The 27881-nt window shown below is 34.6% G+C and overlaps 1 protein-coding gene and 2 long non-coding RNA genes across 4 annotated transcripts; all 3 read left to right on the forward strand.

Annotated features, from left to right (window-relative positions):
* The first annotated feature begins 18311 nt into the window (after positions 1 to 18311).
* LOC128508302 (uncharacterized) lies at positions 18312 to 19792 on the forward strand. The gene is made up of 4 exons (XR_008355895.1): positions 18312 to 18332; positions 19254 to 19320; positions 19420 to 19464; positions 19553 to 19792. It is a non-coding gene; the product is annotated as an uncharacterized LOC128508302 (long non-coding RNA).
* A 2570-nt stretch (positions 19793 to 22362) lies between these two features.
* Positions 22363 to 23400, forward strand: LOC128508379 (uncharacterized). Its single transcript, XR_008355912.1, has 3 exons — positions 22363 to 22397; positions 22488 to 22563; positions 23352 to 23400. It is a non-coding gene; the product is annotated as an uncharacterized LOC128508379 (long non-coding RNA).
* A 534-nt stretch (positions 23401 to 23934) lies between these two features.
* On the forward strand, positions 23935 to 27713 carry scpp5 (secretory calcium-binding phosphoprotein 5). Of its 2 annotated transcripts, none has more exons than XM_053480363.1 (12): positions 23935 to 23965; positions 24176 to 24229; positions 24729 to 24776; positions 24991 to 25044; positions 25195 to 25248; positions 25563 to 25592; positions 25689 to 25709; positions 25807 to 25860; positions 26824 to 26904; positions 27203 to 27271; positions 27383 to 27399; positions 27526 to 27713. In XM_053480363.1, exons 1-11 carry the CDS (start codon positions 23939 to 23941, stop codon positions 27386 to 27388), a joined length of 498 nt encoding a protein of 165 aa, XP_053336338.1. In that variant the 5' UTR covers positions 23935 to 23938; the 3' UTR covers positions 27389 to 27399; positions 27526 to 27713. The 2 variants fall into 2 exon arrangements, with proteins under 2 accessions (XP_053336338.1, XP_053336339.1); XM_053480364.1 differs by having other exon boundaries at positions 27218 to 27271.
* The last annotated feature ends 168 nt before the right edge of the window (positions 27714 to 27881 follow it).

Raw genomic sequence — 27881 nt, forward strand, 5'->3', positions numbered from 1 at the left:
TTCTGCAAATGAACAGACTGTATTTTATTGTTAAAGCTCACAGAGTAACCATGAAGGTCATCCTCATTGCAATGTGTCTTATTGGACTGGCCAGTGCCATGCATGTAAGTTCTGATTAATTCTTCTTCTTCTTTTTATTATTGAGGATTGATTTTAAATTTTGCACTAACATCAATATTTCAACAGGTGGACAAGGAGCACGAGCGAGAGAAGCGCTCATCCAGTGGTGAGGTCTGTATCACAGCTTGGTGTTCCATCTAAACATACACATGTGTCGAGTTGATTGTACTGTATGTTATCTCGGATTTCTTGACTGCTCTAACTGTCTTTCCAGAGCTACCAAGGTTATGGAGGGCAATACATGCCATCATACTATCCCTACTACAACTACAACAACAACAACAACAACAACAACAATCTTCTCCAAACTTTGCTTCCTGTATTACTACTACAGCTGCTCACACCTGCTCCTGCTCCTGCTCCTGCTGCAACTGGCAAATGAGACAAGCAACGCCAGCAAACTGCTAAATGAATATTTCAACACGTACTTAAACATCCTTTGACATTTCTCATAATAAAATATAAATTAGTCACACAATTATGGTCATTCTGTGTCTTAATTGAATCTAAACAGGATTCTCGATAGATTTAATGAATTAAAAAATAGTCTCTAATTGTAGGATGGTGTCTTTCCTGTTTAAACCTCTATAGCATTTCAGTATTAAAGTGCTACAAATAATCATATTTTATTAAACCCCTGACTGCCATTACCCCAGATCACCTGAGAACCAAGGTTTATGCTAGTTTTTTTTTCATTAAATATTATCGGATAGATCGTACATGCTGATCAGTTCCCAGCACTTACAATTGATTTTTACATTTAAATTTACACCTGCTAAGCAGATTTTATCTGATGAACTAGCTATACCACTGCATTTATGTTATTACATCCCATGTGTACTCCCAGCACACATCTAGTATCCCCAGGACACGTTCTGGATCCACCAAGATCCTGACCAGAATAAAACATTTAACTAAACATTGACATTTTAGAAAAAAACAAATTCCCAATCTTTTTATTGGTTTCTTCGTGCAGTACCTGTTTTCAAATCATTTGTCAGGTGCTTCTTGCCTAGCTGCATTTTTGCTTTACTATTTTTCTACTAAGCAGAATCCATCCACATCAGATCACAATCGAAACACATATTTGACTAAGGTGCATTAAACACCAGAACTGGTGGCAGGATTATATTCTGTAGTACTAACAAGAACCTCCTATATTACATACATGCAATGTCTACCGCTGCTCAGTGAGTGGGCGTGGGGGCAAGAGCAGGAGAACTTGATTCAGGTTGTTACCGAACGTGACCCTAAAACTCTGTTTACCCTAACGCATACATTTTAAAGACCAGACTTGGTGCTGAATCTTCACTGCATACAGCACCTTCACTCACTCACACACTTTTTCTCTATAGCACTTATTCTGTTAAGAATCATGGAAAGCCGAGAGCCTATCCCAGGAGCAGTGGTGTCAAAAGTATTCACATCCATTACTGGAGTAGAAGTATAGATACTAGGGTTTAAAAAGACTTCTTTAGAAGTTGAAGTATCAACTTAAGCGTTTTACTCCAGTAAAAGTGTAAAAGTACTGGTTTCAAAACTACTTAAAGTATAAAAGTAAAAGTAACGTGAGGGGGGAAAATCATTAAGGATAATAGGCTGTGCCACGGGCCGATATACTGCACTAACACCTCATAAACAAAAAGAAAAATGTGTTGTGTTTTTTTTTAACGGCCATAGTGATTTGGGATTCTGTATATGGCAATTGAAAAAGAATGCATTTTAGTACAATGCAAATACATTAAAGACCCATATATGTGTACTACTGAGCATTAACATGTTTTATGGAGAAGAAGATATGATAACTAGTTGCCTATAAGTATTTTAATGGTGCAAAAAGTTAAACTTCAGAGGCGTGTCATCAGTAACCTTTATTGGAATGTAAATGTACATCCCAGCTTAGCTGCAGGAATCTGTGAGGGTAACATACAGGAAAATTAGTGCACCCAGTGCAGGCTTAGTAATAATTACCCTTGTGTGGTTGTCTACAAAAAACATTAGTGCTGTCAAAAAGAATGATTAATCCAAGAGATTAATAAAAAAAAATATATATATATAAATTCCTGTTACCTTCCTAGCTGGTGCTTGGTTGTGACATTTCACTCGAATCTTAAGTCTCTATCACGGACATCTTCGTCTACTTATCACAACGTTATCAATGTCATGTGCAGGTGCGATGGATCGTGTACCAACCAATAGGGTGTCGGAATGGTATGTTTATACTTCTCATCCAACCACAATCAAATTCACTCCATCCGGATGGCGCGATTTATCTGGATGTTTTTTTTTTTGTTTTCTTTGTTTTTTGAATAACAAGCTAAAATAAAATAGGAGTAACGAGGCCATTTTTAAAAAGCAAGGAGTAGAAAGTACAGATAACTGCGTGAAAATGTAAGGAGTAGAAGTAAAAAGTCGGCTGAAAAATAATTACTCCAGTAAAGTATAGATACCCAAAATTTCTACTTAATTAAGTATTTGTACTTCGTTACTTGACACCTCTGTTAAATATGTAGCAATTTTATTATTAAAATTGGCTTCATTTAAGCTCACTTTTCTTCTTTTTCTTTTATTTTCTTCAGTTTATCCTTTCCTAAATCTAAATACTAAATATTTATTTATTTATTTATTTTTGGGTTACGGATGGACAAACAGACAAGTCCTTGCAGGGATAAATGCTACTGAAGAGAACCCAAGCTCCAAGACTCTGGTCTACTCTCCGTTGATGGAGTCAAACAAAAGCAGAGTTGAATATAAACTTATATAACTTCCCGAGAGAGACCATCCACTTTGCTCCCCCATAACATAACCACCTGGTATCCATCTTTTATTTTTTATGGGATGGATTTTCAAGATCTGGGATTTTGATGCCCCTGAAACTAATTACCTTTGAGGCATTACAGGTTAAGGCACAATACCAACCAAAGTCTTTCCTGCCTACATGCTGTTTGCCCCTGCTCCTTCAAAAACTTGAATGCTCTCAAATTTGAAGTCATTTTTCTTCAGTTGTGAACCTTTTTTGGTTCTCCACTTAGAAGGATTACTTCCAGCATCTTGGAGGCCACTTTATATACAATTTGTTCCCGAAACCACCTGAAACAACACACCACATTCATCAAATGACTTCCGGGAACAAACTGTATATAAAGTGGCCAAATGTTGCAGATGATACAGTATTGCCGAAGCACATTTTAGGAGAATGTAAAACTGAAGAACTATAGAAAGGAGAAACTAATCTGAAATTGGTACACCTTTTTTAAATTAGAAAGCATTTACAATGTGTCAGGAAAGTGCATTACTGAAGTAGCTGCAGAGCTCCAGTTTATATGCTCTTTGGTGTCAGTTCCTGCCATAAGAAAGACCGTAAACACATGTTTATTGAAATGTGACTGTGTGCTTGATGACCTAGTTGTGTCTGATTTAGGCAAACAGCTGAGCGAGTTTAACCCCAATAGCACAGCTTTAAGAGCTGATGGTTCTCTGGTCACCTCATACAAAAGACGGGAGTTTTATAAGAAGAAATTTCATTGGGTTGAGTCAAGAAAGAAGGTCAGACCCCGTATCATGTCCCTATTCCTCAGTCACCGTCACAGATATTAAGCATGTAAGATATACAGGAGAGATGATGCCCAACCTTGATGAACAACCTTAATTTAATGTAGTAGCATTCTGATGTCTGCATTTATTAATGTATGTAATTATTGTTTTTTTCTTTTCATTTAGGCCAGCAGCACTTATGCAATTAAGCAATTAAGCAATTATGGGGTTAGGAAAATTAAAATACAGTACTTCACAACAAGTGGAGATGAGCAGTAAGCACTATTCATTCATGTATGCTTTCATTTTAAGAAGAAAGGTGCTTTTACTGACAGGTACAGTATACTTACAGAGAAAATAAATTTACATTTAGATCTTTTGCAGATGCTTTTACCAAGAGCAACTTGTAAAATTCATTAAAAAAAATAATGTTATACTGTAGATAAAGCCAATTACCTATACTTGCATCCAAGAAAATAATTTTACTTAACATTTTTTTTTAAATATGCTAATTGCAATTCTTGCATGTAAGACATTCCATTATTACAATGACATTTTGATTTACTATCTAAATGTTTAAAGTTCCAAAATTAATAACAGATGATATTAATATCTTTATACTGAACTAAACATATGATTTCTACATTCTGCTGAAGGTTTGTATTAATATTCAAGTAGGTTTTATTTCTTGGTTAATGATGATGATGATGATGATGATGATGACATCCAAGAAGCACTTTCCACATTTGTTCTCAAAATCTTTGTGGTCACCAAAGCCAGACATAGAGAACTCCACAAGCAAGCTGGATTAGCCATAGAGGTAACAGAGACACTCTTTGGTATTTCTGATGTGGCACATGCTTGTACGTACTTGATGGGCCTTATCTACTATATGCCCTGGAATTGATCTACCCTAAGAAACTGAAAATACACATTTGTAGTTTTTTAGCAGATCTTCCTGGAGCTTAAGTATACAAACAAAAATGTCCTCCAAGGTACACATACGTATATGCTATGGAAGTTAGAGAGTAATCGCCTTCTTGAACATTTTACAGTTGTTTGTGTGTTTTAAACGGCACTCAAGTTCTGCACTTGTTGCACTTGTTCAAAAAAGTAAGTAAGTAACTTATACTTGTTTTTATATGGAATGTTGGTATTCAAAATAATTAGTGTTCAATGAGAATTGAGGTCCAGTTGCCAATAAAAGGATGTGGAGACTGTTGAGGTCAAACTTCCTGTTTACATGGAAGTGTAGTAGAACATCAATTTAGACAATATTAGTTAAGACAATATAGAAAAGGAAAAAAGGATGCACCTTATACTTTTTTTCTTTAATTAAGAACAACAAAACACATAGATAAGGTGACAAGAGCTGAGGTACCTTACTGTATATCCTCCATTGTCAAGCCCAGACATTCCAGGCGTATAAGCAGGCTGGATAAGGTTTACGCATTTCTCATGGATGTGAGTGGTACTGATCAGGTTTTGCAAGTTGAAATATCTGCTATAACATTCTGTATGCTGAAGAAATATTTTACTCATCACGTTAGTCAAACCAAGTCAGAGATGGAAACAATTTCATTTTAATTTTATTTTTTCAATGATGTCCAGTGCAGGTGGGCTGGTGGGATAGAGATAGATTCTACTAATGAAAACAAAAAACCTGTAATGAAAATGAAAAATAAAATTAAACACTGAATCCTTTTTTTATTCCTTTTTTTAACATAAAAATTTCAACGTGTGTGAACTGAGCATTAAGCTATCTACTTTTGAGTGTTTACTAGCACTAACACTGGTCTCAGAGACAGTTTTGTTGAGATGTATTTAAACCTTTTGAATACTTTTTTGTACGTTCAAATGTCTATTATTAAAAGCAGTAAACAAATTAAATTGGATTTAATTAGGCTATATAGGTTTTAATACGATTATGTACATGATCCATATATGAGACATCACAATTATTCACCAATACACATGAATTAATAAAGAAGTAAATAATCAAAGTGCTTATGTTTAGTAACTTTAGGCCTTACAGGCAATTAACAGCATTTAACATTACCAAATTAACAATGTATTTTCTTACAGTGAAGAATCAGATGCGATTTCAACACTTTTTATAATGACGGCTTCTGCTCAGGTGTAAGCCAAATACTCTTAAACATCATTTATAATAAACCAGATGGCCTGAATCACTTTATTTTCCTGCATTGTGGTTAAATTGCTAAAGAATGTGAATTGCAGAAGAATCTAATCACAAATCATTTGATTGGTCAGCCACGTGTGGAAGATTTCTTTAAAAAGGTGTCCACCGAGACTGGCTGCATAACTGCGACCTGAGATGGTCAGCCTTTTCTACTTTATATCTCCTGAAGGTAAGATACTGTGTGTTCTATTTAGTGTTTCAAGAGTGTTGCAGATGATGAATGAATGATGCTAAAGTTAATTTCTTTCATTGTTAGTGATCACAGAAGAAGATGAAGCTTGTGTTTGTTGCATTGTGTCTCGTTGGACTCATTTGTGCCCTCCCTGTAAGTGCTGATGAATATTTCATATTAGTTCAGATTTAGACATTTGTCTTTAAGTATGTTATGCTTACAGGTGGACGATGAGCACAAGCGAGAGAAGCGCTCATCCAGCGAAGAGGTGTGTGTAGTGGATTGTATTATATCATCTGCATGGACACGAGTCCAACAGAATTTGTCTCACATGATTTTATACAGCTCTAACTATGAGTGTCTGTTTATTTCCAGATGAGGCGAGGGTTTAGAGGACAATTTGGACCAATTTACTACAATCCTTTCAACAACTATCCTAACAACAACAACAACAACAACAACAATGCTAACAATGTTCTGCTGGCATTTTTATTGGCACGGCTACTCACTCCTGTCGCTGCTCCTGCTGCAAATGCAACAGGATGAGAAAAGGAAAAATATGAAAATTACAAAATATTAAAAATCAACATGAACTAATTTAATTGTGGTTATAAGTCTATTCTGGTGCAAAAAACAATAACAACAAAATAAAATAGACCAAGCATCATCAAATGATATTTTGTCATAGTATGTTTCCTTGACTCTTGTCTCTTAAATTGGGAGAATAAATAGATAAAGTAAGGAGTATAACATTTCAGGATGTGCTGAATCAAGTGCTTCTTTTTTTCAAGATCACAGAAGTTTTTTTGTCCAATTTAGCCACATTTGCAGTAATTGATGTGTTCATTAAATAGCTTTATTTGTGATACACTAAGTGAGTATTGGTTAGCACTTTCAATGTTAAGAGTGTGTAGAAAATATTATCAAAATTGAGGACACATTTATTTCTGTATGGGAATTTCTCAATGTCTTAGGCAGTCTAAACAATCCAACAACTTCAGCATTAGAGCCCCCACACCAACATGTCCAATTCAGAAAGCTAATGCTAATGCTATCACACAGGAGTACCACTACTCTCTGCTTTATGTGTCAGAACAGATTCACAGATGATGGACAGAGCAGATGACCATAGGCACAGATTTTCAAAGATAGTTAATCATGGAGAAGCTTATGTTAAACACTTACATCAGTCAGAGGTCACTAAAAGTAACTTCGTAGATGTGTGGCCATGCTCCAAAAACAATGGGGGCTTTATAGATAATTAGAGAGCCTTTGAGGACAAGGCTGGCTTGTTATAGAGGGACAGTGTCCATCTGTCTTGGGAAGCTGGTTTTAGTTCTCGCAACAGGTCTCAGAACAGGTCTAGTTAATCTGTGTTTATCCAGGGATCAGACAAACAGGCTAAACGTACAGTACAGTCTGTTAGCTGCATGGAGTTATCATTCAGGTTTCTCAATATCAAACAAATCTGTTTGTTCCACATGCTGGCCAAACGGATCTCTAAACTTACATAACACATGTAGACATTACAATAAGTCTGCCCTGTTAATTCCATTTGGTATTATGTTCACACGCCCAGGGCCATGCATTGTCCCTTGTTTTGGATTTATATTTTTAAAAAATGAAATGTAAAGATAAAATACTACTTTTGACATAGAATCACTTAATGACCTTCTGCAAATGTTGTAATTACCTAATTCCATACGTGTTATTTTAAAGTTTTGAAATCCCCAGTATTGCTGTATATATATATATATATATATATATATATATATATATATATATATGTATATATATATATATACTGAAAAAAATATATAAATGCAACACTTTTGTTTTTGCTCCCATTTTTTATGAGATTAACTCAAAGATCTGAAACATTTTCTACATACATAAAATAACCATATCTTTCAAATATTGTTCACAAATCTGTCAAAATCTGTGATAGTGAGCACTTCTCCTTTGCCGAGATAATCCATCCCACCTCACAGGTGTGCCATATCAAGATGCTGATTAGACAGCATGATTATTGCACAGGTGTGCCTTAGACTGGCCACCTGTAAAAGGCCACTTTGAAAGTTTCAGTTGAATCACACAGCACAATGCCACAGATGTCGCAAGTTTTGAGGGAGCGTGCAATTGGCATGCTGACAGCAGGAATGTCCACCAGAGCTGTCGCTTGTGCATTGAATGTTCATTTCTCTACCATAAGCCGTCTCCAAAGGTGTTTCAGAGGATTTGGCAGTACATCCAACCATCCTCACAACCGCAGACGACGTGTAACCACACCAGCCCAGGACCTCCACATTCAGCAGGTTCACCTCCATGATCGTCTGAGACCAGCCACTCGGACAGCTGCTGAAACAATCGGAGTGCATAACCAAAGGATTTCTGCACAAACTGTCAGAAACAGTCTCAGGGAAGCTCATCTGCATGCTTGTCGTCCTCATTGGGGTCTCGCCTTGACTCCAGTTCTTCATCGTAACGGATTTTGACAGATTTGTGAACAATATTTGAGAGATATGGTTATTTTGTTTTTGTAGAAAATGTTTCAGATCTTTGAGTTCATCTCATTAAAAATGGAAGCAAAAACAAAAGTGTTGCGTTTATATTTTTGTTCAGTATATATATAAATAATTTTGACTATAACAAGTACTTAGCTGAAACCTATTGTACTATTTTTCACATAGTACTTGACTGAAATGTTTACCAAAGTCATTTTTTTGACACAAGTCACAGTACATTTTTTAAACTGTGGCACAAAATAACTTTTGTCTTCCCGGTCAAAACTACCCAGTATTGTTTATTTATTTATTTAATATAAAAGCCCAAATGTACACAGGGAAACCTTAACTATATTACAAAAATACTGCTTGAGCTGCACACTGTAATAACACATTTACAATTTAAAAGTCGCCCTGCTGTCATTTCTAGGACCCGCCCCCAATTCCCCTGTTCTTCTCACCATCATCCGGTCAGCCTGTGGACACTTACATGTTCCAGAAATAACATATTTTCGTGCCACATGCTGCCCATATCTTTATACCTACTTAGAAGGTTTGCTTGGCATATCCTACTTAAATGGGCACCGTCCCCTAAAACAGATGAGATGCTCATCAACCGTGATGTCATGACCTGATTTGTAAATGAGTGTCAGGTGCTCCACCCACTTCTGTCAAACCTCCCAGCTTGTCTCGTTGACTTTGGGCTGCTCTTGTGTGGTGGTCATCAAAGTAAATCACGCGTCACAGGATATGGAAGGTCTGCAAAGACATTGCAGCTTGAAAAATTGCCTGACCAGTGTCCGCATCCTATAAGCTGGACGCAGATTCATTGTGGGATCTGTAGACAACACACAAAATCAACACACCCGCACAGGCTTGAATATTCACTGGGTCTACCTCTTACCAGGTGTTTCCATAAACCTTCTCCTCTCCATGTTCATGACAATGTGAGGAAAAGTTAAAAACAGAACGTGAATCCATCCAGTGAGTAGATGGCATATCGGGTTAGAATTAGGGTTTTATTCCATTTACATTTAGACATTTACATTCACATTTAGTAGACGCTCTTATCCAGAGCGACTTACATTTTTATCTCATTATACATCTGAGCAGTTGAGGGTTAAGGGCCTTGCTCAAGGGCCCAACAGTGGAAACTTGGTGGTTGTGGGGTTTGAACCTGGGATCTTCCAAACCGTAGTCCAATGCCTTAACCACTGAGCTACCCCTGGCCCCATTTCTGGATGAAATGATTCCACAACTTTAGCCGGGTCTTCTTCCTCACTGGTGTCAGAGTATTCCACCTCTGTATTATATTCTGTCATCCTCAACCTCTAACTCTTCCTCCTCTAAACCCTCCCCACTGTAAACCTGGCTTCTCTCCTCCTGATCACCGTCATTGTCAAATATAATTCCACACCTTCACGTGCGGTATATCTCTGGGCCATCCTACTGCCACAGACCGAAATGTGAGTAAGGCCTAAAGCTTTATGGAACCTTTATATACCAAAGCTGCAGATAATTGTTACAACTGTTGACAATGTTGCAGTTTTGTTTTTCAACAGGTTTAATAAAATTATGTCGTTGATTTGTTCCGTGCAGGTTGCCATGGAAGCCAAAAAGGGGTTTCTATCATGATGGGTTTTAACATTTGCACATGTAAAAATGTGTTTAACAGCATCTGTGCTTCATTAGCATTTGGTAGCTAACATTAATTGAACTATGATAAGGTCAAACCTTCTGTTTACCTGCTTAAAGATGTAGTAGAATATAGAAATGACCACATGGTTGAATGTTGCTAGTAATAGAATATAATAGAAGAAAATAGAATAGAAATGAACATGTTTTTCTTTTCTGCATATATCCAACTTGGTTTTTAAATGTAAAAAGCAAATCAAAGTATAAAATAAGAAAATATAAAAATGGGAATAGGAGGATGCACCTTATACTTTTATTTTTAAAATGTGACCAAAAAATCAGGGAGGCCAGTCACGGAGAAGATTTACAGTAAGGTGGCAAGAGCTGAGGTACTTTATATCCTCTATTGTCAAGACATTCTGGGTGTGTAAGCAGTCTGGATAAGGTTTACACATTTCTTGTGGATGGGAGTGGTACTGATCAGGTTTTGCAAGGTGGAATGTCTGCTAACATTTTGTAAGGTGAAGAAATATTTATATTATTTTCATTATCACTTCAGTCAAACCTGCTGCGCAGTCAGAGATTGAGCATTATTATTTTTTTTGCCCAGTGCAGGTAGATTGTAGATAGATAGGTAGAAGGAGATTCTACTGAAAACAATACATCTGTAATGAAAATGAAAATAAATAAATAAATCGGCTGCTTAAACTAAAATTTTCTTAAGTATGAACATCAACTAGTTGATTTCAAATGAGTGTAAACTGAATATTGCACTAGCAAGGGTTTTGATGAGATGTACATATGTATGTATTTATTTTTGCATGTCCAAATTTAACTTAACTTTCATGTTTATCAAACCACTTTGTCACCAGTCTTGCTGTGTGTATTGGTGCATTATCATCCTGATACACGCCTTCAGGATACACTGTTTGAACCATTGGCCGCACATGGTCCTCTAACACAAGTATTGGGTCTGGGGAATTCCATGATATTGCAGCCCAAACCCTCACTGATCCACCCCCATGCTTCACTCTGGGTATGCAACAGTCTGGGTGGTTCTTCTTCTTTGGGGCTTCTCCTCTCCCGGATGTGGAAAAGACAGTGAAGGTGGACTTATTAGAGAACGTCCACAGCCCAAGATTTTCGGTGCTGGCACCATTGAAACCGGCGTTTGGCATTGGCACGTGACCAAAGCTTTGGCTATAGCAGCCCGCCCATGTACATTGACCCTGTGGAGCTCCCGTCGAATCGTTTTGGTGGAAGCAGGAGAGTTAAGGTGCACATTTAATTCTGCAGTGAGTTGGGCAGCTGTGGTTTTATGTTTTTTGGAAACAATCCGGGTTAGCAACCAGACATCCCATTCAGACAGCTTCGTCTTGCGTCCACAGTTACTCCTGTTGGATGTGGTTCATCCATCTTGGTGGTATGCTGACATTACCCTGGATACTGTGGTTCTTGATACATCACTTGCTGTCTTGGTCACAGATGCGCCAGCGAGATGCGTACCAACAATTTGTCCTCTTTTAAACTCTGATATGTTACACATAATGTTGCATTGCAGTATTTATGAAAAACTCTGCTATTATTCTGCTAATTTAACATTTACACTCTGCTCTTACTGGTGGAATGTGCAAGCAATGAAGATTGATAGGTCAGACTGGTCAAATTTAGCCATGAAACCTCCAACACTAAATTGGCCAGTGTTTCAGTTTCATTGTCCAACCCCAAGTTTTTTCACAATTATTCACCAATATATCTGAAGTAAGTAAGTAACTAATCAGAGTGCTCTTGTTTAGGCCTTACAGGCAACTAACAAGCATTTAACATTACCAAATGAACAATGCATTTTCTTACAGTAAAGAATCAGATGCGATTTCAACGCTTTTCATAATGACTGCTTCTGCTCAGGTGTAAGCCAAATACTCTTTAACATCATGTCTGATGTTTACAGGTGGATGATAAGCACAAGCGAGAGAAGCACTCATCCAGCGAAGAGGTGTGTGTAGTGGATTGTATTATATCATCCGCATGGACGCGATTTCATACTATGAGTGTCTGTTTATTTCCAGATGAGGCGAGCGTATAGAGGACAATTTGGGCCAATGTACTACAATCCTTACAACAACAACAACAACAACAACAACACTAATAACGTTCTGCTGGCCATTTTACTGGCATGGCTACTCACCCCTGTAGCAAATGCAACTTCAGGATGAAAAAAGGAAAAATATAAAAAGTTTAACATGAACAAATTTTATTGTGATTATGAATGTATTTGCAGTAATTAATATGTTCGTAAAGTTGTGCATTATTTATGCAGCATGCATGTTAATATTGTTAATGTTATTACTTTTAGAGGAGATTCAGAGGACCTATAAATATATTACAAGAAAATAATTTATCCTATTTTTTTTTTATAATAAATAACCAGGCTGACTCTTAACAGACTATGCTCTAAAAGGAATATTTGTGATTTGAATGCAGGATTTTAAGTATGACATATTGTGTAAATGTATAGATGTTTCACTTTACATTGTTTAGGCTATCATAATTTATTAATTGTTTTCAAATATACTGAACAATAAAAATTAGGTCGCAACTTAACATACAATTAATTGTCACATTTAAAACCAACAGAAAGTTCTTAACATCATCTAGTACACCCAGACAACTATACAGCTACCTGATAGAACCACCTAACCACCTGGGATCATAGAGATACCCCATACACACAACCAGCAGCCAGCTGAAGGCATATACATACCTCATACAAACAACTAACAGCCATCTGGGATCATAGAGATACCCGCTACAAACAACTTAAATCTTTTGTTTTTAATCTTTTCCGTACTTGAAACAATATTTCTGCTAAAATCCACTGAAAACTAATTAGGCAAATTGAACAGAAAGAATATATTCTAGCCGACAGAGGCATTTTACATAGTTTATTACTTTGTATATTATATACTTATAATATTGGTTGGTTTTAACCAACAGCCTTCTCATGTGTAAATCTAAAGGATATGATACATGTAAATAAACAATTAACATTTATATAAAATATATGCATTAAAAAGAGACATTAAGGCAACTATTTAAGTTGCCTATTGAAGGGAAAAAATATGAAAGATGTTTTTGCTTTCACAGATTGACTCGTGCCAGCTGCATGTTCACTGGATTCATTTGTATACATGAGCTAATTGATATAGAGAGATAGCTTGAAACAAATCACAAAATTATTTCATTATACATCTTAGTCTTGAGACTTGCTCAAAGACCCAACAGGGGCTACTTGTTGGTATTGGTTTAAACTCCAACATCTAAACCACTGAGCTACTCGTGGACCTACAGTACTTCTGCCTCGGGTTCAAACCTCGTGTACTCAGGCAGAAGGCACATGTGTAACAATTGATTTCTACATGAATAGGTTCTCTCTAATAATTGTTCAGTTGATGTTGGAGCTGTAAAACATAGTATTTGGTTTGCTTTGAAATGAAATAATACTTCATGTGAACATCTTTGCTGTAAATGGAATTAATGTAAAATACATAATTAATTAGATAATACAAGTTCAGGAATGTGCAGATCTGTAAGTTGTATTTTTTAGTTTAAGAAATAACTTCATTAGTGGCGATTTCTTTAAGATGGCAAGGGAAGCTCAGCTTCCCTTATAATGTCACAAAATTAATGGTCAAATTATGTACTATTGTATTAACATTTTATTGACTAAAAATGCGTTATAGAAAACGTTCATCTCGAAAACGAGTTTGTTCAGAATCAGTTAGATATAGCAGGTCGGCTGACTTGATTTTCTTCTCATACATTCCCGTAGCGTCACAGTGCATTTCCCCGTTGAAGCCCAGCGTCCATTGACTTCAATGCGGCTGCTTTGAACGTGGGCTGGCCTGGACTCCGAGCTTCTGCGTGATGATTGGAGGGTCTGTCGAAAGATTGCATCTCCTTTTGACTGACAGCGATTTTGTACTATACGGAATCGCTGAAGCTATTCGCGTTCAGTCCCATCGCGCAGCACACGATGCACACGATGGCAGACAGTGCTAATATTGTCGACCTGATTTTGGCGAAGCCAATTGAAAGTGTTCCTTAGGAGGAAAAACTTAGAATTAATCAGCAGAGCAGATCAACACCTAAGATTGATTTGGTGCAAAAGATAGGAAAAAATAACTTTTCAGTTCTCCTGGTATGACAAAGTTAGCTGGCTGACTGGAAGTGCTGTGACAAATGAAATGTACTGCTGGCCATTGAGAGGACACTGGTCAAGTCACTGGAAAAGCCGCCTAGTTGGTACGACAGGGTCACAGACCAGTTTCTTAAAAAGGAACGTAGGTCAGAATTTACTTTTAAATAAATAGACAATTTTTATGATGTAGGCCGAAAATGAGCTTTCCCTATTTAACAGACCAGTAGCCGCCACTGGTTTGGACCACTGTTGAAAAGGTGTATTGGTCACTGTGTGTTGGTCACAGGTGTGCCAGACAAAACAAAATACAAAAAAAAAAAAAAAACTTTGTCATCAGTTTGAGAAAGACCCCCAGTGAGCAACAACCACATTCCAGGCTTTCTTGCCCAGTGAGCACTAAATGAGCACAAAGACAGATTTCGAAGTCTTGCAGAAGTAGAGTCATATGAAATATTCCTTTATTTTATATCTATATCTATTCTACTATAACGCCATGGTGCTTTAGGTATAATTGCACATAATTTCATCAGTCCAAAAAGGCATCTCTCAAAATGTCTTGTGAGATTAGAACATACTTTCAAAACAGTTTCACAATAATGCTTAGCTACAACACACTAAGAACCAAAATGAATTGAGATCACGCCACATTTCCTAACTGCTCAGAAAAATTAATATTAATATGTAAGAACTGGTCCATTACATCAGGGATCATTTCTGATTGGCCAGTCATGGGTAAAACCTTCTATAAAAGAGCAAGCGGGGAGCAGACCAATGCATCTACAATTAGTGAGTACAGCAATTTATCTGCTTCTAAAGGTAAGCATGTTAAGTTATTAGTAGTTTGTACGAACATTTAAACTGTCAGATTTATTCAGCAATTTTTTAAAAAATTATTGTAATTTTACAGTGAGAAATCAGGATCAACATGAAGATTGTGTTAGTGCTCATGGCTGTCTGCTTTATTGCACTCTCCTGTGCTGCTCCTGTAAGTCCTCAGCCAATACTTAATAAAGTAAAAAAAAAAAAAAAAGTAAAAGTAATTTTTTCTTTTCCTTGTTGAGATCTTATACTCATGTTTTGCTTTTTCAGCTTAAGGATGTGCTTGAACGTGAGACACGCTCATCCAGCCGTGAGGTTAGTAACAGAGAAGTCTGATACAGAATGTGATGTGTGGGTTTGATGCTTGTTTTATAACTGTATCTGTACATTTACAGGCCTACAGAGGTGGACAGTTCATGCCATCATACAACCCGTACATGCCGTACAACCCATACAACCCCTACAACCCCTACAACCCAACCAACACTAATAACCCATTAGCAGGCTTGCTGCCTGCCCTGGCAGGACTTATACCTCCAACAGGCAAATAAGAACTACCCCAGTAACCTGATACGTTCTCTGTGATTATTAGCAACTTCATGAAATAAAGAAATGTCCATGATAAGCATATTTCTGTCTGCTCTGTGTGTTGATTAAAAGATTCTCACATTACAGCACTATATATATATATATATATATATATATATATATATATATATATATATATATATATAATTATTACTTATACAGTGGAACCTTGAATTATGAGCATAAGTTGATCCAGAGCTCCGGAAGCGGGCTCGTATACCAAAACACTTGTAAAAATTAAATTTTCCCATAAGAAATAATGGAAACTCAAATTATTTATTCCACAGCTAAAAAATAAATAAATAAATACATAAAAATGATTTACACAAAATATTAAGTAAAAAAAAAAAACAAATTAACCTGCACTTTACCTTAAAAAAAGTAAATATATCCCGACATATTAGTGTTTCTTTTTATGCACGCAGGCGCTCTGTGTGTGTGGGTGTGTGTGTGTGTGTGTGTGAAGCCACTTCAGTCCCAAACGAGAGTGTGTGAACCAGTACGTTGTCTAATTACGCAGACGCACACACATAAGAGAAGGTAAGGAAAAAAAGGGATTTTTAACCTTCTAATGAGACTTTATTACACAGTAAACCTTTTTTATTTGAATTTCACATAAACAGACATTAACGAGTACATGATACTTGGTACTCGTAAACCAAGACTTGCTCGTTTTTCAAGTCAAAATTTATAAAAAATCTTTGCTCGTCTTGAGGAACACTCGCAAACCCTGTTACTCGTAATCCAAGGTTCCACTGTATACATAAAACTGCAGCAGGTCTTGTGGGATGTTCCCAGGCTGCAGTGGTCAGGGCATACCAAAAGTGATTCAAGGAAGGAAAATGGGTGGCCGTGGCTCACTGAAGCACCCATGTGTAGTCCAATTCAATAGAAGAGCTACTATAGATCAAATTGAGAAATAAGTTAATGCTGGTCCCAATAGAAAGGTGTCAGAACAAACAGTGCATCACCGCTTTGGTGGCACGGCAGGAGGCACCTTAAGAGATCTACTCAATATTATGCTGGTGGTCATATTGTTATGGCTGTGTATAATTTTTGTATATTTACCTACATTCTAAGAATATTAAATAAATTACTTTTACCACAATACTATGGAATCTCCATTCACAGCTCTCTACACACTCGAAGTACTAAATAAATTTAATTATATTTGTTTATAAAAGTAATTAGTATTGAACAATTACAAAACAAACTAAAAGTATATAATTAATATTAATTATATTCAATTTGTTTATAATTTATTTTGAGTAAAACCTGAAAATATCCATGTTCTTGTGCCATGAGTAACTTTGTTACTCAAGTTTTGTGTTGTTAACTCTCTGCTAATAAAGAAATAAAGAAATAATGAATTGAATAAATAAATAAATAAATAAATAAATAAACAAACTCCACTTTATCATGACCATTAAGTTACATTAGGCAAAAACAGGTTAAATAATTTCTAAAAGCAGTAATGCAGAATTTTTTTTTCACCAGCTATTTTTTTGTTAAGAGACATCTGGTTTTATATTAAGTGTTTCATTTCACAATGCATAAAGAAATACTGAATGCATTTCAGTGTCATGGTACCGTTATAAATAAGTGGTATCATACCATCTCAATTTTTTTGTTGTTGTGATAAATACATATTTTTAAATAGGGTTCACTTTTAATGTAGATCACACTAATAAAGTATCGATATAATCAAGAGAAAGATGATGTCTGGACATTGGACAGAACTTGCTCTTTTGATGATATCTTTACGTTTCACACACTGGAGGAGCTGAAATCAGTGTTAGACAGACAGACAGACAGACAGACAGACATGTATGTGGCCTCAACCTGAAATAATAATAATAATAATAATAATAATAAAAATAATAATAATATCACTGATTACATGATGATCAGATTATTTTTAGCTTCAACCTTTTAACTATTTCTACACACTCTTTATTTAAAAATGTATACAGTATGGTTTAATAAGTTATCAAATACTCATTAAATACTCATACTGTAATATTTCTATTAACAAAAAACAAACAAATAAATAATTAAATATATAAGCTGGGTTGTTTTAAGTAAAATATAAGTAATGTGTATCAACTGATGGCAGGTTTGATTAACAAAGAAAGACTTTCATTTATTTATTTATTTTTTTATTTTTTTATTTATTTATTTATTTATTTATTTATTTATTTATTTGTTTATTTTTATCATTACTGAGAATGATGTCTCTATGGTGGAATTACACAAGGTGTTTATTCCATTTTCACGACAGCTGTGAAGGAATGTAAATAATAAAGCTGTTTAATCACTGTGGGATGGTTACAGACAGTTCAACAGAGAATGTCTAAAGTGTAATAAGAGCTAAAACTCCGCTCTAAGCTTGTGCAATGTCCAAGAACACTTTAGAGCATTGTTACATGTTTTGTAATCCACTGTCGGAGATTAGATGGTTTTAGGGCGGAGATTCCTGCAATGTATCGACCAAATCACACACATTACACTTTACACTCAGTTCCTTTAGCAAGTCCCGAGTCTCCACAGATTCATGTAAGTCCTCAGAATCCAATTATATTTTATGGCTAATTTTGTGCTTTGGGAATCTTTAGGTCTCTTCTTCTTTTGTTTGGTTATTAGTTTTTGTTTAAAGCCAAATTTAATATGATATACAGTAAATTATAGAACTCATTTATATCTCTATTGTCTTTGATGTTGATCATTTTAATTAGTCTTAGTTTTAGTCATTCGTCATCCAGGAGTGACACTGTCTGGTGAAATATGGGACATGCATACACATAACCAGATTTATTTGTATTTATTTTGGAAAAAAACTGATATATTACACAGTACAGCCTGCAAAAGCTCAATGTTGTCTAATTGTTTTGCTTGAGGCTTCTTTACTTTTCAGTATGCTGTTCTGCTAAACAAAATCATTTTAAACAATTTCTTTAATACATATTCTCATTTTGGACACATGTTACCAGGACTTGTTTATTCAGTTATTTATTGGTAGTATTATTACTTTATTGATTATTATTGCCACAAAAAAAAAAAATCCCAGTATTTATTATTTTTCCAATTTTTTTATTTTACTATCATAATAATTAATTAATTACCTAATGCTATAACTTTGAGCTTTGTATTTATTTATTTATTTATTTATTTACAGTGACTGCATTCCTGGTGATTATTTTTACTACCACTGATTTATTTTTTTTAAACCCTACAAACTATTTTGAAAGTTTCTTTATTGCACATATTTTCTGCTTGCTCTAATCCTAATCCTAACCTCGAACCCCAAACACCCAAACCTAACATTAACTGTAGCCCCTTACACTAATTATCTTTCAGCATTTCAGCATGAACCGTTTTCAAGGGTCATAAACATTATTAGCTAATATTAAGCAGGTATATGTTTATGTTTAACTATAAAGTTTACCTTGACTTAAAGCCTTTATTGTTCTTTTGTAGAAAATCAATACACAATTGCAGGATGCTTTCATTCTTACTCATCATCTGTCTGTTGGTCTCTGGAACTGTAAGTATAAATGTAGTCTTTATTTATTTATTTATTTATTTTTATTTTTTTATACACAAGCTGTAATATATATGCTATTTTTTTTTTTTTACATTGAAGAATGCACACCATACCCATGGATGGAAATCATCATCGAGCAATGAGGTTTTTCCACAGAAACTTAACTCTATAAATATTGTATAAATATCATATAAATATACAGATATTTCTTTACAGTTAGTCTTTTTTTCAGAGGTTTTACTTCCATCATTACCCTGTACAGCAGCCTACATGGTATGACATCCTGTGGCAATTCTATCCATGGATTCTACCTGGCCCCGCCCCTGGCCCCGCCCCTGCTCCAAACCCCGCCCCTGGGCCCACACCTGGACCATCTCCTGTCACTTCAATCCGTGGAGACAACGGTTAGATCTCATCTCGTCTCAGATCCGTCCTGGCCAAACTATAGAGAAAAAAACAACTTTGAGTTCACGACCGAGAAAATGAACTAAAATCTTTTTTGATATATAAATGTGTAAAATCTTAAGGACTGCAGAATGTGTCACACTTGTAAAAAAAAAATTATTTGATAAATTTCTCAAAAATTCAATTATCATGACAAACTCTCTATTGCACTGTGCATGTATGTGTGCATTTAGAAAAAAAAAAAGATATTCAGTATTCGAGCACATTTCGGGTTTTATTGAAAACTGAGTCACAGTGAGAAACACAAGTCTCCAGGATAAAGACTCATCTCTCTTAACGTGTTACTGAAATCATTCATTTGTTCTCTTTATTACTGCATTTGTGTGTTTGTTATACAGTATTTTGGTCATGAAGTCAGACTTTATATGATCTTAAACAGTTCCAACATCTGTATGTATTCTTTATCTAATATCAGCAATAAAGTTCCTTCTTCAGCATGAACACATTTAATGATCTGTTCTGTATTAGATAAACACCATGTATCTGCAACAGGTTCTATCCAGTGTGTGTGTGTGTGTGTGTGTGTGTGTGTGTGTGTGTGTGTGTGTGTGTGTTTTCACATAAACAAGTGTCTCAACAATGTGTGTGTCCCACCCAGAACAATCTCACACCCTCCTGCTACTGCTACTGCTACACACACACACACACACACACACACACACACACACACACACACACACACACACACACACACACACATCAATATAATCAAGCAGGAGAACTATAATGACTTTAGTTTCTGGATAATGAGAGGAAAACTTTCACACACATACAACAGGTTCTATCTAGTGTGTGTGTGAAAGTTTTCCTCTCATTATCCAGAAACTAAAGTCATTATAGTTCTCTCTATAACATTAAGCCCCGCCCACATACCTGACGTCATTACACGGATGGTGTTTCAGTGTCGCTCCATCATTACACCTTTAACCAGCTTCAGTGTGTGAGGGTTCAGTAATTATTATATGAACCAAGAAACAGGGTGAACATTGACATGCAACAGTTTTTACTTTCCATATGTGTGTGTGTGTGTGTGTGTGTGTGTGTGTGTGTGTGTGTGTGTGTGTGTGAGACCACATTGACCTACCCCAGTGAATCAGTAAAACCACTGAGTCTATAACCTCGAGACTATAACTATAACCTTCAGTCTTTATAATCATGGAACAGGAGACAATCTTTATAAGCCTGATATAATTCTAATTCAATATACTATAAAATATTATTTCTACATTATTAACATGTGAAAAATAACATGAAGTATGTCAAATAAATCTCATTAGTTACAATAATAATAATAATAATAATAATAATAATAATAGACAACTTGAACATGAAATAGTGATTATACAGTAAGTTACAGGATTGTACAGTATAGAGTGATATATAATTGTTCTTAGTGCAAAATAGTCAATATGATAAGATGCCTTTTAGTCATTTTATTCAATATTTTAATTTTAACTACCTCAACATGGACAAGCAAAACAATAGGCAAAGAAATGTCTCACACACACACACACACACACACACACACACACTGACAAAACACATTTTAAATTGTATATTTATGCGCTTGAAGTAAAACACTCGTTCCCATTTCGGTCATGTTGTCTACATTGTTGATTACTTTGTTGTTATTGAAGTTGAAGAAATGATGGTGGTGTTTCGCACATGTTGTATTGTGTATTACTTATAATGCATTCTAGTAATTTATAAGCTAATATGTAGTAAGATAGCATGCATGTATTTATAATCCTAGTAATTAAGCAAATAAGATAATAATCTAACAATGTTTTACTATTTGATCAAATTTCATATTGACTCTAAGGTTTCAGTCTTATTTTTATTTTAAAGCAATTTATCAAAACAAATCAACATTAACTCAGCAGGTATATGTGTGTTTAAAAAAATGAGGATTGTACAGTATAGAGTAACTTTTTTATTTTGGCGCAAAATAGTCAATATGGTGAAATTAATTTAATTGTATTTTAACCAAGTGCATAAACATGACTGAGGAAAAAAAAATAAAAAATTGTACTGTGACAACAGTTTATAGAAGTAATTTATTTTACTTTATGTATCCGAAAACCCAAATACTGTACATACTTTGAAGCCTGAATTGACAGACACATGCACAGCTTCCATATAAGCTTATTTACTGTATATATATATAATCCTTATTGAGGGTTAAAGTTATTGATTATCAATGTTATTTTTTTATTATTTTAATGTTTTTAGTTTGAAATAAAAGGCAAAGCATCAAATATCCCAAATAAATTATCAAGGTTACACACATTTGTCAGTTTGTTTGAAAATTTCACATGCAGCAAAAACCAGCAGAGCAAATGAACAGTTGTGTGTGAGGTGTGCACTGATGTCTGCACTTTTCTGCTGTATTATCATCATAATCATAACTGCCCTCATATTAAACACACCACACACACACACACACGCACACACACACAGTGTCTGGCCACTAATAATTTACTAAATTACTATGTGAGCTAATAACTGACTCAAATGCACGTAAGTCGAGATGGAATAAAAGCTGGTCTTCTCTCTCCGTCTTCACTCAGACGTTTCCACCGGAGCAAGACATTCTTCATCTGCTGGTTTGGGTGAGGGACTCAGTCAGATGTCTTCTCGATGCTCTATTTGTACAGTAATGCTTGATTGGTGTATCACTAACAGCTGGTTGATTTTTGCAGGTTCTTGTGTTTCTCTGGGACAATGTGGAGTGCCGTTCTCTTCTTCTCCTTCATCTCAGCAGCCTCCGCTGCACCGGTACACCAAACTCAACCAGCCTTATCACCTCACTGTGCTTTCATATTTAGCATTTGTCAGATTTTTGTTCCAGAGTTCGTGTCCTATTTCTGCTTTTGCTTAATGGGTTTCCTCCGTGTGCTAAAGTTTCCTCCCATAGTTTAGAAACATGAGGAGCAAGATTTCCAAAGGCATTTCCAAATTATCTAGACTGACTGTGTCTGTAATTGTGCCCTGTAATAGAAAGTGAGGTTATGTTTGGATTTTAACTGCATACTGATCTGGAATTATAAATATTATAATGTGTAGTCTATTCAGAATCATCATACACTATCAGAAGTTTTTATCCATCTAGCAGGGTGCTACCTTTGATCTAATGTAATACTTCTGAGTTAAGATTTTCTGCTTCAAAAGCACACCATTTGGCCAGTTTATATCAAATGATAAGAACCTGTGTAGAACCCTGAGGCTTTCCCCTGGAGTCAACTAAAGAACTTAGTAAAGTAAAATATTTGTAAAAGATCACAGCCAAGTTTAAGTTTCACATTTTAACAAAGAAAATTTAAAAGTAAGGTAAGAAAGAAAGAAAGAAAGAAAGAAAGAAAGAAAGAAAGAAAGAAAGAAAGAAAGAAAAGCGTTCTGCATTCCTTTACTGCTGGGTTAGACTAATAAATGTTAAAAATAATTCTAGGACTTTTTATAACACTTAAAGTCTTAAATATATTATAATAATAATACACTTGTTTTACTAGAGGTTGTAAAGAATTAAGTCTTCCCCACTTCTTAAAAATATGTCTGTTTATTCACAGGTCTACAATTACCTGCAGCATTATGGAAACCTGATGCCGTCCAACCAGGTACACACACACACACACACACACACACACACAAACATACAGTACACACACCCACACATCCTGGGTTCGATTCCTACAGTATGTTGGGTCAGTGTGCATGTTCTCCCTCGTCAGGGTACTCAGGTAACCCCCCACAGTCCAGACCTGCAGATTAGACTAATTGGCCGTAGTGTTCACTGAGGTCCTGCCACAGTCAAAATTCTAATTAAAATGTTATTTGTCACATACACAGTCATAGACAGTACGAAATGTAGTGAAATGCTTATACGACCACCAGTGACCTTAAAAAAGTAAAGCTTATAATAAGAAATAAATATGAAATACGATATAAAAATTAAAATAGAAAAATTTAATTGAACTAGGAAAAATAGAACTAAAAATAGAAACAAAATGGGAATTAGCTTTCTAGATGGACTACAAAGGTTCCTAGTTAGATGATGTAATGTATAATAATTAGGGCTTAATTTGTATAAAAGTGAGATTCGTTTTATTTAAAGGCTGTGAATGACATGTTTTCACCATCGCATCTCCAGGCTGGAATGACTACGCCTATCAGTGTGGAAATCGTATGTTACCTTTTCTTACAAGATCACCCTTAGAATATATCACCTGATAAGATTTTATTAATACAAATACATTTTAATATTTTTTTATGGATTATTAGTAAACTTCATAGCAAAAAATATATAATAATAAATAGGTAAAGGACTTTTGGATATAGTAGTTCACATCATTTCCACTTGGTGTCTTACTTTCCCATGTTAATTTTTGTTTAGTTGCTTCCACCAGGATTCCAGGGAACTGGAACAGGAGGACAAGGGTCTGGGCCTGTGAGTTTATATTTCCTGCATATGAAATTGTATTAAATTATGTAAATTTAATAAAGGTAACGGGAATAAATGTTTCACTGTGACAAGCCGCACATGCCTAAAGATACACTTTAAAAATCGATTGTTTATGGAACTTTCATTTTTAACGTTAAATAATTGTACATAATTCATGTTTATGACTGACTGCTTAGCAACAAGGATAAGATTATTTTCATTTTTCGAAAATGCACATTTTTTCATTGATAATAAAAATGTATTAAATGTAGATAATTTGTTTAGTGTTTTTTAATTTTAATATGTGTTTTCTGTTATAGTTTTACCTTTAGATATTATTCAGATTTCTCTAAATGAGCCAACCATTCTGTGTAGTATTTTTTCTCCTCGGCTACAACTCTTCGGGTTTTTTTTCTGTTTAAATAATTCTGTGCTGTCAATTAGCTTATTAATTATTGCTAAAATCAGGAAGTTTTTATAAACCCTATAAACATTTCATTTGTAGGGGACAAACAACATGTTCCCTGGTGTGAACGCTCCCATCAGCATAGAGGTTTTTATGCTTCATTTCTTTGTGTCCACAACACTCAGTCTTTCTTGACGTGTGATATTAATAATAATTATTATTAGCTAATAGATATTGTTAACTGTATATAATTTTTAAAAAATGCTCAATATTAAATTGCTTTATACAGTATTGAATAAAACATTACCCATTATCATTCACATCGTTTTCATGTTTGTTCTGTCTTCTTATTTTTCTTTAGTTGATTCATCCAGGGTTCCCAGGAACAGGAGCAGGAGGACAAGGAGCTGGAACTGTGAGTTATTACACTGTACCAATTTAATGTTCATCTGTATATTGTTGATGCGATTCAGATGTTCAGATTTTAAAATATAGGAAATATTTAAAAGCAAAAATTGCATTTGATTGTGTAACACTGTAACACTTTTCTGTTTCTATTTATCAGGGTTATATAAAGTACTCTCTGCCCAAGGCTCCAGGTAGAAAGAGTGTGGAAATTGTAAGTCATTTATCACCCAAAGTTCATGTACACTTTATTGATGATCTAATAGAGATATGACCTGGTTTGTACTGATTGTGAATCTTATGTGAATACATAAGTTTGACTCAACATATTTTAAATAATACAACACTTCTATGCATCAGTAGTGACGGCAAATGTTGTAATTATACACTGTACATCTCCGGCCTGTCTTTACACCATCTCAGCACAGTGTCTAATTATAAATAATTATGGGGATGTTAAATATGTTTCTATACAAAGACGTGTGTCAGTAGGTCCCTTTCTAATCGTGTTTTGTTTTATGTGTCTAGTATTATCCCTACGATTTTGCTCAAGGAAAGGTAACACTCTCCTTCTTATCCTGCTAACTTTTTATAATTTTACCCAGCATGAATTTGTCGGGAATACTAAGTACTAATCTCCCTTTCTTTTCTAAGGTGTTGCCACAACTCCCAAATGTGAGCTGCTTGACTTGTTTAAAAAGACAAAAGACAAAATTGTTTATTAGTATTTTAATTTTTGACATTTGTTATATTAATTTAATGTGTTTTCTAGATTTTCCCATTTAATTATCCACCTCAAACCGTCCCTCAGCAGCAGCCACCAAGGGTAAGACCACCCGAATACACATGTACTGTATAAACACATCCATATTATTTTATATATGTTTTTATATGTAACTTATAGAAACATAAATCAGATTTTAAAATAAAGCATGTATTTCGACAGTACAGAAAATTAAGCTGAACATTTGATATCAATATTTTACACTGTACTTTTTAATATTTGATTTATTTTTAAATAATAGCAATAAAATAGACATAAGAACAGCTCAGCAAATAAACAAACAAATAAATAAATAAATAAAGTGTACTACTTTTTGTATTACTATGAGAAAAAGAATAATTTAAGGAATATTAGTATGTATATCTTTTAAGTTTTATATATTTTTCACTAAATTATACTACATTGCAAAGTGCTGCTGTTTAATCCTGGTTAAGTTCCACCAAAGTTAACTTTTTTTTTTATTGTAAAATTGTAAAAAAAAAATTTATTGTAAAAAGTATTGTAAAATATTATATTTAGCAGGTAAACATGTTTATTATTTAGATTGGTAAAATAAATGGCTACTGAGAGATAACTACAACAAGAAGTTATCTACTTCAAAATCCAACATTCAAAACAAAGCTTAAACTGAACTGTTATTGAGCACAACAATTATATTACTGTATATTGAACATTAGTTATTTATTGCTTAGGAAGATAAACTGCTATTAAACAACTTACATTTACATACAATCATGCTGTGGAAATATTTTAACTTTGTAGTTATCACAAGTTTTTATGTATTTTACAATCCAACATACAAAAATGTCCTGTTAACTGTACTTTAATCTCTCACATGTTTCTTTATTAAATACTATTTGCAAAAAAATAAATAAATAACAGCTGCATAAAATATTTAAATTACATTACAGCTATTACAACATTCTATAACATTCATTATAGCTATAAATAACAAATAAAAAACAAGCTTTTATGTAAAGTCTGTTTGTGTTCGGACTTTTCTAGCATGCCGCTCCTACACAGGGCAACGGTCAGCCCTTGATTTTCAACAATCCTCCACAAACTGCCCCCCAGCAGCCACCCAGGGTATGACTGCTGGCTTATATCTTTATAACTTTACCTCTATTGATTTCGAATAGACAAAAAAAAATAAATAGTAGAAATTGGGAATGTCTAGGGGCGTGAGTATTTGACTGTGGTGTGACTATGAATTAAAGTCCATAGCATGCATTATAATTTGTATAATTATTACTATATTATAGGAGAGTCGCATAAATTATGATTTTTTTTTTCAAATTGTAGTCAAGGAAATAATAAATTATACAATATTTGTTTTAAACAATAGATCATATCTTACATACATTTTCTCTCCTCATACTAACAGACTGCTGCACCTCAGGCTAACAATCCTCAACAGCAGATTCAACAGGACAGACAAGTCCCAGCAGGCCAGGTATAATCAACATTGTGTGTGTGCGTGTGTGTGTGTGTGTGTGTGTATGTGCGTGTGCCATTTATGAAATTATATCTCTCTGACATGTTTTCTTTCATGGTTTCCAAACAGCCATAAAGATGAGGATGGTAAGTTGTATATATAAAAAATTGTGTTAAGTTTTGCAATTTTTAAAAATATTATTATTATTATTATTTAATTAAGATTTATTATACATAAAAATTATAGTACATTAAATGTTACTTTTTTTGCAGAAGCATACCTGTTTTCATGCTGCAGCTCTAAAGGAAAGAGAACTCCGTGCTACATGAGCAGAGCTCATAGTGTGTTGAAATATTTTAATAGTAAGCTGTAATTGCTGAAGCGTGCATAACATTCTTTTTTTTATGACACACATTTTTAAATTGGGTCATTCTAAAACAGGCTTTAAAAACTGATATTACAACAAACCAATATTAAACATTTTTTTTTCCTAAACTGACAAAGTCACACTTTTATTTCTCTTTGATTTTGCTTACTGTGTATAAACAGTGCACCGGTACTTCAAATAAATAAATAAAAATAAATATTGCTTTGATTTTTGCATTTGTCTCTTTATTTCCTAAAATCA

This window comes from Clarias gariepinus, chromosome 20 (assembly GCF_024256425.1).
Source record: "Clarias gariepinus isolate MV-2021 ecotype Netherlands chromosome 20, CGAR_prim_01v2, whole genome shotgun sequence".
NCBI lineage: Eukaryota > Metazoa > Chordata > Actinopteri > Siluriformes > Clariidae > Clarias > Clarias gariepinus.